Source organism: Stegodyphus dumicola, chromosome 2, assembly GCF_044657685.1.
Source record: "Stegodyphus dumicola isolate Sdum_Otavi_A_Nest chromosome 2, ASM4465768v1".
NCBI classification, from domain to species: Eukaryota; Metazoa; Arthropoda; class Arachnida; order Araneae; family Eresidae; genus Stegodyphus; species Stegodyphus dumicola.
The window spans coordinates 58,241,550-58,254,886 of NC_140769.1; the positions used below are offsets into that span (position 1 = coordinate 58,241,550).

The 13,337-nt window shown below is 28.8% G+C and overlaps 2 protein-coding genes and 1 long non-coding RNA gene across 4 annotated transcripts in view; 1 reads left to right on the forward strand and 2 right to left on the reverse strand.

The window, feature by feature from the left end:
* LOC118197379 (mitochondrial import inner membrane translocase subunit TIM44) overlaps positions 1–1,365 on the reverse strand; it is a 71,525-nt gene extending 70,160 nt beyond the window's left edge. Inside the window, exon 1 of the mRNA XM_035368888.2 lies at positions 1,317–1,365. Coding sequence (XP_035224779.2) covers positions 1,317–1,355 — 39 coding nt within the window. The 5' untranslated portion in view covers positions 1,356–1,365. The remainder of the gene's footprint in view (positions 1–1,316) is intronic.
* A 393-nt stretch (positions 1,366–1,758) lies between these two features.
* Positions 1,759–9,121, forward strand: LOC146998451 (uncharacterized). Its single transcript, XR_015039432.1, has 2 exons — positions 1,759–1,793; positions 2,622–9,121. It is a non-coding gene; the product is annotated as an uncharacterized LOC146998451 (long non-coding RNA).
* Positions 9,122–11,274: 2,153 nt separating this feature from the next.
* LOC118197378 (tRNA (guanosine(18)-2'-O)-methyltransferase TARBP1) overlaps positions 11,275–13,337 on the reverse strand; it is a 65,999-nt gene continuing 63,936 nt past the window's right edge. The window contains exon 10 of one of the 2 annotated variants that reach the window (XM_035368887.2): positions 11,275–11,845. The gene's annotated coding sequence lies outside the window, so the exon portion shown is untranslated. Of the gene's footprint in view, positions 11,980–13,337 lie in introns of both variants that reach the window. The other variant, XM_035368886.2, reaches the window with a different exon arrangement.

A 13,337-nucleotide genomic window follows, 5' to 3' on the forward strand; every position in this document is an offset into this window, starting at 1 on the left:
CATCTTACTACAGTTAAACTAATGATCTAATATCCGGAAAAATCCCAAATCCGGAATCGCTGAAGTCCCCACGAGTCCGGATTTCGGACTTTGTACTGTAAGAAGAAGCTTTTAAAGAGAAAGCTATATAAGCTTTGTATATGCAAAGTTTTTTGCATATACAAAGTATAATGATCAGAAGTTATGTCTAATAAAGCATTGTAAGCGAACATGAAGCCTATGTATAAAAGAATGAAAATGTGGAGAGAATATTTTCCTTAGTGTCAACTCCATGATTAGATAAAAGAAACAGGTTATCAATGGAGACAAATGAAGCAATTTTGATTAGAGTAGATTTAAGGGTGCCCCTTGTATTATTGCAGAGTTGTTTTATTTATGGTACCCTAAGTGGATGAATGTTATGGAAACCCTATTATGATATAATTGTTTTCGTGATTGCGGTGAATTTGAATTATGGGAAAAGATTTGTAAGGACTTGTGGTGTGTGTTGGTTAGGAAGTTGCTAGCTTGTTTCATTGTTTAAATGGTACAATGAATGAATGTACTAGGATTAATTTGAAGTTTCTGTATTCCTTGAAACAAAAGAGGAAAAGAACATTAATTGACTGGTGTGTAAATGAAGGTTTACTTAGTAGCCATAATAAGTGTCCTGTTTGTAGGAAGGAGATGGGTTTGGTCAAAAGTCGAAGGATATTTTTGACTCTTTGTAAATTTATGTGGCGACGCCAGTACACAGATTCTAGGTCATATAATTTTAGGAAGTTTTTGGATGCTGTTAAGGAATTTTGTTTGACTGAAGACAGGAAAATTTCTAAATAAATATCATTTCTGAAAGAAAAATAATTTACTGACACTGTAAATATAGTAATTAATGAAATGCTAAAATATCTGCCAATTCCATATGAATACTAAAGGTGGACGTCAATATCTATAATGTAATACATATATTAGTCATATTCATTTACTTATTAAACTTTAATTTTAAAGTTGGCGCAGCTTTTAGTGCATAATCTATACGAGGATAAAATAAATTGCCTTTTTACACATTTAAAAAGTAAAGAACTCTCCTTTAGTGATTCTAGTTTATGTTATATTACATTATTATAACCACGAAGTGAGAGTATTTTAAGAGGAAGATTGAAAAGATCTAAACTAAAATATAAAAAAATGAATGAAAACACAATTTCATTTGCAAAAGGAGCAAAATACAAGATTTTAGAAACGTATACTATATAAGCAAAATATATTAATTTGTGCATTTATACATTACATATACATTTTCACAAGGAAGTAATTGCATCATCTTTATAGCTTACTTTTTCGGTAAAGCATGACAACCTCATGAACGCAGCCATGTTTTTCAAAAAGAATGTTGATGCCAAATAAGTAGACGAAAATAAAGATTTTAGGATAAGAGCCGCACTGCAAGCACACGAAGAATTTAGTTTCTTCAAAGAATTTAGTTTCGTAATATAGGATTTATGCTTATTTGTATATCTTGAAATGCTTATTTAAAGAGATGTATTTAAAAATTTCCAGTTGCTTCATTTTAGTCGCATTATCTTAAACTTACGCTAACTAGTACCTACCTAACCGTATAAATAATTATTACTAGATACGAACCACAAAGAGCTTGAATCTGCTAAAATAATAAAGTCGATATCCAAATTTTATTATCAAGTAGTAATCATATTAGCTGTTTTATAGCCTTCTTATCAATTTTTTATTTTAGTCTACTTCTGTGCAGAAAGACTCCATGTTCTTGTGCATCAAAAGACACAACTAATTTTTCTGTCAGTTTTTCTGTCATTTTTTTTTTTCACATGTAGAATTTCTTTTTTAAAAAATCACTGCAGCGATCTTATAAAATAGTTTAAGTTTTCTTTCATATGTGTTGTGTATCTAATTAAGTTACATATATTATTTTAAATTTTGATTACCGGAATTTTAAGTTTAAATAAATTTCTTTAAAGCGCATCTAGCATTTCTTGTCAGTCGAAATTCATTACATCTTTCTGTGTTTTTAGATTTCGAAACTTTTTAACTTATTCAACGAAAGTTATTGAATCGGATCATAATAACTTGTTTCGATTTATTTTGTGAAATTCTTTATTTCTTAATAATATATGTTTATTGTGCAATGTTATGATTTAACATACTGCTTATATTTTTTTCTGAACTGGCATTGGTATTAGTGTTTTTGTAGAATGCTCTTATAAAATATAATTCAGTGCCTATTTTCTTTATATATCTAAATATTCCTTTATTTTTGTATGTATTATAAATCTGTAGTATTATAATATAATAATGAATTCATATTTTAGACTCTTATAAGCTTTGCTGTTTTATATATTTATTTTTTTAATCAATGCTAGGTTCACTGTGTAATATTTGAGAATTGTATGACTGGAAACATTTTTAATTGTTTGTATTTCATAGTACTTGCTAATTCAAATTTACATCTGTTTAAATATGTGATATTGATAATTCAGAAGTCAAACAACAAAAATCAGCATTATATTTTCACATTTGTTGTTTGACTTCTGAATTATTATTTGTTCGGCGTGTCATGTCTTAATTATGTTATATTATTTTTACTTTTTTTTTTTTTTTTTCTGTAGTTTCAAAACAAGATAATGGATGGATGGGGAAATGTGTTCCTGTATTTGGAAGTATCACAAAATCACCTGAGCATACTGCGGAACGTATATATTGCCCTGTTTGTCAGTTTACTTCCATGTCTGCTGTGGAATTACGAACTCACATAGCATCACATGTTGGTTTTAAACCACCATTTAAATGTCCGGTGTGCTTTAAAACATTTTCTAATAAATATAATGTACAAACTCATATAGTTATTCATACTGGTGAGCGTCCATTCAAATGCAACATATGCTTTAAGTCATTCAAACAAAAATCACATATGCATGCTCACCAAAAGAACACGCATTTTGTTGCTTAAAATTTTCATAAAATAATGTTTGCACATTTATTATTAAAATTTTATTGCCAAGTTATTTTTTCAAGTCGAAATGAAACTTTTCTTTTTATTTGTAAAAAAAATCTGTGAATTTATACTTTTTTGTATTTGTATGTTTTATATGTTATTTTTTTAAAGTTTATATTAATTTTTCATCTAATGAAATAGAAATAAATAATTCAGGGAGTAAAGTGTGATGAAAATAATATTTTAAAAAATAAAATAGCTGTAGAGTAAAATATTGAATAGTTGAGTATTTTAATCGCTGATGTACAGGAAAATATACCATTATGAACATGTGTTTTTATACAACTCTTTGTCAAAAATGTACAGATTGCTTCAAATATCAAATTTAGGATTTTTAACTGCTTATGTGGAAAACTCTTGAAATTTTCACACTATAAATGAGAACAGATAGTATTAAATAATAAAAACATGGAGTATTTAAAAAACTAGAATTTTCCCCCAACGTGAAAATTTAGTACAAAAAATAATTTATTCTATAGCAAGCTATATCCAAAACGTAATTGAATATTTTAATGATTTTAATTCATTTAAAGATTTTTTTAACTTTATAAACTAATAAATATGTTAATCTTTTCAAGCTGCAAGATGGTACCTCGGTATGCACCATTAATCTGTTCCAGATACTTGGACATACACCAAACAGACTTAAAATAAAGGGAAAATAATGAATCCATTCTTATAAAAAGATCCTATTCTTAATACTATAACAATGTTTAATACTAAAATGCAAATGCAGTGGGTTAAATGGATGGTTTTAATGAAAGTTTTTCCAAAAAAAGCATTCTTAATAAAGTTAGACAAAAAAAACTTAAAAGCAGTACCTTTAGTGTGGTTGTAATCATCAAACAAATCTATGATTTTTCTGTCAACATTTTGGTAGTTTTCTAAAGCGTTCGTCCAAGAAACTTAGTGGCCACGAGTCCAAAACAGATCAACCTCATTTCAGACATCCTGTGCAGAATGGTACATAGCACCAGCAAGATGTAGCTGTAGGTGTGATAAAAGGTAGAAGTCCGAAGGAGCAATGTTGGGGCTATATGGTGGGCATGGCAAAATATCCCATTTGAGTCTGTAGAGAGTCCAGGCGATGAATACAGACACATGTGGTCTTACATTATCTTGATGGAACATCACTTTTTATTGCCAGAACTCAGTTCGACATTTTTCCTTGATAGCAGCATCAGCACGGACTAGCATCTCGCTGCACACCTTACTGTTGAGGGTTTTTATCTTTTTCCAGATAATACTACAGCAGTCTCACCATATACAAAGCATGATCTTTTTGTTAGTAAAATTCCTCTGTGCAATGCTGCCTGCCGACAGGCTCGCCGGTCGCAGACCAACCCCCTTTTCATCCTGTGTTGTTGAAGTAAATCCACTTTTCATTACAGGTGAAATGATCTGGTTCAGAATTTTGTCATTGCATTGATATTCGAGTAGATTAGTACAGGCCTAAACATGTCTGCCCTTATCTGCTTGAGTCAGCTCATGCAGCACCCAGCGATTGAAATGTACATCAAGTTTATGTGATGCAAAGCACAGCTAGTGAACATCAGCTCATGCAGCATCCAGCGATTGAACTTGCACATCGAGTTTATGTGATGTATAGCACAGCTAGTGAACATGGCACTAACATCTGACTCCTTAGCAAGCTCTCAAGTGGTTGCATACTGATCTTCCACAAATCCTCTAGGCAGGCCTCATCAATATCGGTATGCTGACCAGAGTACTCTGCTTCTGAATGTCATAGTTCTTCTTTTTGAACTTCTGGTACCATACCTTCACAGTGTCATATGATGCAACCTAAAGCTATGGACATGATTTGATGACATTCTGTAGCTGACTTTTTGCAACAGAACTTGAAGTAAATGATGGTTTTAATCTGGTAGTGTGATAATTACGTTTCAAACACCTTGTACTTATCGATAACAATACTTTTTTTTTAAATTTCAAAACAGGATATTCTAAAGCAAGTTTTTCTTTTAAATGCCAAAATATTATTTGAAAAAATATGAATAAACACAACAACATGAACTAATTGTGCAGGTGATATTTGCTGTGGCAGGAAACTTTCATTAAAACCCGATATATACTTTAACTAAATGAAGTACTGCTCATGACATTGTATGTATATAAAAGTCTCTGCTATCCAGATCAAAATCAGTTTTTTTGCATGCTCCGATGATAATTAATTTCACTTCCTCTGCAGTGTTTCCTTATTTAAAAGGATCTTTCTTTTTCATAATCATAAATATCATTGTAGTTGACAAACGGTATGCAATAGGCCAGTCGCAGACATGCATGCCACCTTCATGAACGATCTCTTTTTTTTTCACCTCCATGGCAATACTAACAATTTTCTTTATTGCTTGACTTTTCTTATTAACTTTGCCAAAACTCGTTTTTGACGAATTTACAAAAAAATTATGTGAAAAATACAAATGACTTGAAAATTCAAGTTATAGGGTGGGTTGTTTACTGAATAGTAGCAACAGGTGTACTGGCATTCATGAACAATCATAGCATAGTCTTGTGACTCATTCCAAACACATATTGTATTTGTTTGGAATACAATATTGTAACTCAAATTCCAAACAAATATTGTATATCAAGCAAGTTTTCATGTCTAAAGGATCCATATACCATGTTGGACATATTTTAAAGCAGATGTATACCGAAGTACCACTGTATAAAAAAAAATTGATTTATTTTTCTCTTTTTTGTGGTTAAAGTATATAACATTATGGTAATACTTATCCTCCCCCCCCCAAAAAAAATAAAGGTTTGAATTGTAGTTAATAAGTCAAATGATGAACAGTAGTAAATTAACCTATCAGCTAAACTCAACTACCTTGCACATAAAATCCTTTTGATTTCTTCCATTAAACATTTGAACGCATTACATGCAAAATGAAGATAAAACTGAGGAGAATGCCATCATAAAGAGAAATTTTTGGAATTCACTGTTGCCAGTTTATATTTTCAAATTTATAACTACTTTTGAAATATGGCCATAAAATCAGCATCAGTATTATAAATGTAAAATCTAGGAATTTTTTCCTTGAATAGAATGCTTCTTTGGCATGAATTTGAAATGGGCGTTTTTAAATAAGACACAGAAGAAGTTGTATCAAAGCATGCATACATACATACATTTCTGAATCTGGTTCCGTCGACAGAAGAGTACCAAAAAGAGTTAAAATATTACATTTTAAAGTATTAAGTAACAAACTCTCGTAATTCATAAAACAATTAATGGTTTTAGATTATACATAACCCCCCAAAAAAGTTACCAGCTGTTGCTAAATAATTTTTCATCAAACTAAGTTGTGAAAAACGACAGCCATTTTCAAAAATGAATTACAAAGAAAGCAACCAATTAACAAAATTAAAAATGCAAGAAACATCCATAATAAAACACATACTTTTTGAAGGCACTGTTTTCCTCATGTACATAGTAACCTGTTTTAGCTTTAAAAAAATCAGAATTGCAGAAATGGCATTACATACAATGTGGCACTGCACACCCTGTCGTATACAATGATCTCTCCCCATGTTCCAATCCGTTTTTGTTTAAAAAAATCAGGGAATTGCACATATTTGGTACTGTGAACACTATTGTTTTCTTGGGTAGAGAGTGATTTATTTTTTATTTAAAATAAATCACAGAATTGCACAAATTCAATATTGCAGAAAAATTTGATTGCTTGAGAAGTACAACTTTACAGAATGTGAGTTTTTGCTTTATCTGCTGTTAGGTAAAATGACATATTTCTGAAGAATTCTGATACTTTCTTTTTTATCATCTGGCAGATTCCTTAATCCTAGTATAATTCCATACACAAAAATAAAGTTCACTCAATGCAACAGAAACAAACACTAATGAGCATTGGATTTGAAGGTGGAAATCTGCTTCACAAGTGCACATACCTGGGCTGCTATGTTGTGGGTTGCCTATTTTGATGATATAGTGTATTGCCTCATGAATACTTTTCAGGGGATTGTGGATAATCAAAATGTACCAAATATTTTAGCACGTTGGTAAAACTGTCTTCTAAATAAGAAAAATTAAATATTTCTTTCTGATGCCACTGAAAAATAAAATAGTTCTAATTTTAAAAAATCATTAATGATAGTTTTTTATATTTTCTGCATGAATACTGTACAAGCATCCCATTTATATAATTATATAACTTATAAAACTGCATAATCTCTAAATTCAAATGCAAGCACATAGTGTGTGTTGCTTTTCAATTATGAACGTTTAAGAAACCTGTTCTTTGTTAATTAATGTGAATGATTTATGCTGTAATAAAAATTAATATGAATTTTTTTCTAGTGGCATTTGAAGCTCATCAGAAATATATTTTATGTGTTAAGAATGTATTAAAATTCATTACAAATGTATTTTGTGAAAGTAACTGTAAGGAGGATGTAAAATTAGAGAAAATAGCAACCTTAGATAGAGATTTCAAATAATTTTTTATAGAGTGATCTGACATAGGTTCCTCTTCATCACAAGCAGGCTGAAAAAAAATAAAGAAGAGAGATTTATACTACATTGCTCTTTAAATCACTAGAATTTTATTTAATATCCATAGCAATCTTAAGTTGTATTTTTGCCAGTTTTTTTTTAAATTATTATTATTATTTTATTTTACATAGATGTGATTCTCGTTCAATGAAAAAGATGTTAACTGTATGCAAGGAATTTACTTGATGGTATAATTTTGATGTTATAAAAAATTTATTAATTTCTAAAATTATATACAAATTAATGTAATAACTTTGTGACTAAATTAATTAAGATTAATTGAAATAAGAAAATATTATGCAGGATGCACAAGCTTGTTTTCATTAAACAAACTGAGATAACAGATAAGCATGCAAAGTTTAAAATAAAGCCATACAAATGATTAGTGTTTAAAAAAATATTTATTAATAATAAAATCATAATTAGAATTTCTGATTTTAAATTTATGAACACTTTGTAATATTATTGTTGTCTTAAATTAAGATTTGCGTAGGCAATATTTTTACATTATAAAGTGGCATTTTATTTCCTGTCTTATGAAAATAATTTAGTTAATACAAAAGCAAATAATTATTAACCTTGTCAAAATTATACCCTTGCATCTTCATTTGGTGTTTATAACAATTTAAAAAAAGGTTAAGTTGCGAAAATGTTATTTCTTATCATCAAGAGCATTGGCTGATGATTCATTCTGAAAATTAGACCAAATTTTTATTTCTTGAAAGCACTGAGTTTTTTTTTTATTTATTTATTTATTTATTTATTTATTGTTAATATCACCAGCAGTTATGCAGCCAAAACAAGTACAACTAATACTGCTGAATTTGCACAATTAAACTTTCACTTGTTTACTAAATTATTTAATATGAATCTATACAAAGTGAGATATGTCAATGTGATATCTGTGAAAATAGTTTTTCTATTTATGAACTACTATATAATTTATAAAAAACTGATTTTAAGGGAATTTTGTCTTTTGCACCTCTAATGTGCAATTACTTTTAGTAAATGTATTAAATTTGTGTTTATTATAACATATTACATTACCTTTATTTTTTCTCAAATACAAATAGCTAGCTGATTATTGCTCTTAATGAAGCTAATTCATATAAATGTTAAGACATCATCTTTTAAATTATTTGAAATATTTAAAAATAAGTTATTCAAAATAAGTGAAATTAAATTTAAAATGTATGAATAATTTTTATGAGCCTTGCCTAATATTTGGTGGTATTATTTTTTCCGTTAAAAAAGTAAATATTTGTATATGCTCATATTTATTAAAATATCTGTTACCAAGTAATTTTTTATTAAATATAATGTGCCAAATGTTTTATGAAATGTTTTATTCAAAGTTTTAATATAAATTCTTTGACAATATCTGTTGTTTCGCATCTGAATCACGATTTGTTACGAGGATTCTTTGAAATTACATTACAGCATTATAATTAGAAAATTCTTTCCAAACTGTTTCATTGTTATGATGTATATAAGATGTCATTTACATTTTAAAACTGTAAGTATATATTATGCATTTTCTGGAATCAGACTTAAATAAAGTGGATGTTATCTTTTCCTCATTTTTTATTTTCAGCACATCTTTTTAGTCATTCTTTTTTTTTTTAGCTAGCAGGAATGATGGAAGTTCAGTTCATTACTTATAATTACTCTCAAAGTTAATTTATAGTTATGAAACACAAGCTATTTCGCGAAATTCAAAATAAAAGCAAAAGTTAAGTCATTTTAATTGATATTTTACATTAGGAGTGGGCAGAAGCTCTCAATTACGGCCCAAGAAGGTCCTTTTCCATACATCATACAGGCAGGGCCATAGCAAGATTCAATGGTGCTCGTGTAATGATCTTTCATGGTGTCCTTATTGTTTGCCAGAAAGCAACAAGAGTGGAAAACATCCTAGTAGAAATTTGTTTTTTAATTTTTAAGTAGCATTTATGCACTTCATTCATATTTCTTAACCCCATGGGGTCACAGCAGCCTGCATGCAGGTCAATCAATGAAATATTAAATGTATGCATAAATTTCTTGGAATATGAAATATAATAAGGCATCGATCATTAAGCATACATTTTTATACATGTGCAAAATACACACATTTTAATTTTTATTACAATGTGTTGTAAAAAATTAATAACTACATAATGTGAGACATAAAATCTTGAATGTTCATTTGCAATTATTTCATCCAAATTAGGTTCCATCTCACTTGTAGCAATACCTAATATCAATGTAAATTTTCATCAGTAATTTGTAATTGATATTTATGTACTTTATCAATCTAGTTCTTTCACATAAATACAAATATATTTTAATACTTTTTGACATAATCAAGAAAATTTTTGACTTTATCTGCATTCAAAGAATCATGGAAAAAAACATTGATTTGCTTGAAACTTTTCCTTTAAGGAATGGTCTGACTGCAAATCGATTATTTCTACCTGAAACTGAACTGGAACATTCTGCACATTAAAATTCAATGTCATATTTATTAATGATAGGAAGCGATGAAAATGACATTTCAGAGAATTTAATAATGGGCCAGATTTGGCCCACCCCAGCTTTACATCATGAAATATTCAGTTATTCTGGTAAAATTTTAATCTTTTTTCATATATTCAACAATTAACATAAAAAGTTTGCATATCAGGTAATAAACCCTTTGCAAATACAACATGAAACATTTTCACTTAAGTTTTAAAATTTGTTACCTAGTTACATAAATGTAATTCAGTTTCCTTAACAAAGAGACTCGATATCTCTTTTATCTTAGAATACAAAGTTACAGTTTCTCCTAATAAATTTTATTTGAATTTATTAATAAATGAAGTATGCTCATAGCCTTTCTCTGTTTTCTAGTTGTAGAATATCATATAATTAATTTATTCACTTCTTGAAGACTTTTCTTATATGGATTACTCGATTGCATAATATTATTACAGTAAAGCACAGTTTACGCATTATAAAAGATGTATAAGTGAAAAGACATGGTATCAAAATCACATCTTGAAATATTAGTTCAAAATTTGATATGTATATTTTAGCTGTAGAATTATAATGATACTACTGTATTAATCTTATTACACAAAATTAATTTTATCATGTCATTTTAAGTTTGCTTAAAATACTATCTCTATTTTAAAAACGTTGAAATATTTTTTCAGAATTTTGAAATATCAGATTACCTAATTGCTGGCCTTCAAAAAGTAACACTTTTTACACCTTCCTCCATTCCCTAATTTTGGTAGAGGGATTTTATATTATCTGAGGAGTCTTTTGAGCCTTGGTCAAAATAATAGTCAGCATAAATTCCTGGTGGCAAGCAAAGAAATTTATGAATGTATCAACATAAAACATAAACTCTTGAGAAAGTGAATTAACTTTCTTCATATCCACTATTTAGATATTGATTTAGAATTTGAATTAGTTCTTCAACTGTGCACAGCTTTGCCATCATTGAATTGGTATAATAATTTCCATAATCCTTGAAAAAAATCTACTTCCAAGAAATCCCATTCGTTTTAACTAAAATCACAGTTCTGTCATCATTTTCACTCTTGACTATTTCTCCTGAATCTGGATTTTAAAATCCTATTTTGATTAGACAATTTTTGATTGTTTCTGATTTTACCTTGAGGTAAAAGAAAAAGTTTATTGAATATGTTAAGTATGTCCGCTACAGAATGTACATGAATGACTAGAATAAAGGCAAAACAATATATAATCAAAGCTATGCATTGCATAAATGAAATATTTTATTAGGACGAAATCGAATACAGATGAAATTCCTATACAAAGTTTGTCTATAAAGTAGTGGGACTGGTTTAAAAAAAAGATATTTATTTATAATTTATGGAAAACATATAGTTTGGCTTCTTTGGTGTGTTCTCTAGTAGCACTTGCACATTGACCATTCTTATTTTTCACTTGTTAAAGGTGTGTTCCAATTCATTTCCTTATGATTGTTTTAAATAACTGTGATATTTTCTTTTTAACAGCCTCTAATGGCTCAAAACAGGTTCCTTTTAGCACAGATTTTATTTTGGGAAAAAGGTCACAGGGTAAGGATGGAGGATGTTCCATTGTTCCAATCTACTTTTCAATCAAAAACTACTTCATGAAGAACACCGTTTATGAAGGAGCATAGTCCTGATGCAGAATGAAATCATTTTGCTTGAGTTCTGAGTAAATTTTTTCCAACTCTTTCTCCCAGCTTAATCAAAACTACTTTGTAATGATGCTAAGTTCACTCTCTTGCCCTCTGGTAACCACTCTTCCAAAATGATACCCTAGATATAAAAAAAATGCAATCAGCTTTGCTTTAAAGTTTGATTTGCTTTGATCAGCTATTTGATGCTTAAGGAAGAGGAGTTTTCCAATGCATGTATTGTCTTTTTGTCAACCCCCTAGACAGACATTGTATCTGCAAAAGACATAAGTAAAACATTTAAACAATGCTTCAATCTCTACATATAAAGAGTCTAAAGAGTATCTCTACTCTAAAGAGTGGCTACGAAATTTGGTACATAGGTGCATCTAGACAAGAGCAGTGCACCCTAAAGCGATTTTTTCGAATTTGAATTTTTTTATTTTATTTATTTATTTATTTTTATGTTTTGTGATGAAATCGCGTCATTTTGAGACATAATAGGCTACAGGAAAGCAAGATTTTACTATACACACACCATTTTCACATCGTCTTGAAACGTAGGCACTTAACTATTTAACAAACTTAAAATAAATTTTGTGTTTCAATAAATCGATTAAATATGAATTTATTTCACAAAGGGAGCTTAATACATTTTCAATGGGATTTTTTCTAAAAAGGTTTATTTTGCTTTGATTTTTGGACGCGTTAAACTTTCATCCTTGCGACTGCTTTTACAAAAAGAATTTTGGAAAATATTATATTATTTTGTATTTTTAAAAAAATTTTTAAATGAAGCTTCCGAGTACACTTCTCACATCTTTAAAAATGTGATTTTGGCAACAATTTTCCTGTCTTATAGTTGCTGATAGATTTTTGATGAAATCGCATCATTTTGAATAGTTTCATTCTTTTAGAAATATGGGTTTGGCAACAATTTTTCATCGTATTTCTTATGTCACTGTTTTTAAGAGGTTGGCATATTTCATTGTCATTTTTATATACATATAATACATTTTTATTGATTTATATATATATAGTTGTTCTGCAGAGTAAAATTCTGCGCGGAGCTTTATGTTTTTTGAGTTACTTTCATGTTATGTTTTGCTTATTTCACTATTTGTAAGATATTGAAAAGTTTTGCATGATTTTTTTTCTTCAACGGAAAGTTGGTTAATTTTTTTATTAGGATAATTAATATTTGTACTAAGGGATATAGCTTATTTTATCATAATTTTTTTCTCTTGAAAATATAAGATAAAATATCATTAATTATACTTTGCTTTTCAGAATTTTTTGTATTCTTTTATGTTATTTATTGCTCATTTCACTGTTTTTAAGATATTGAAAAGTTCTGAGTGATTTTTTTAGGAAACAAAGTTCTTACCTCCTTTATACCATTTGAGTTCTTAAGATTTTGCAAAGGGAAGTTGGTTAATTTATTTATTAGGATAATTAATATTTGTATTGAGGGATATTGCTTATTTCATTGTAATTTTGTTATACGTAATAACTTTTTTTTTTTTTTCATGAAGTTGTTATGCAGAGTAAAATTCTACGCAGTTTTTAAATTTAAGGTTTGGTGTTCCCTTCAGCCATTTTTCCGATATACTTAAAAGCCAGACGAAGGCTGG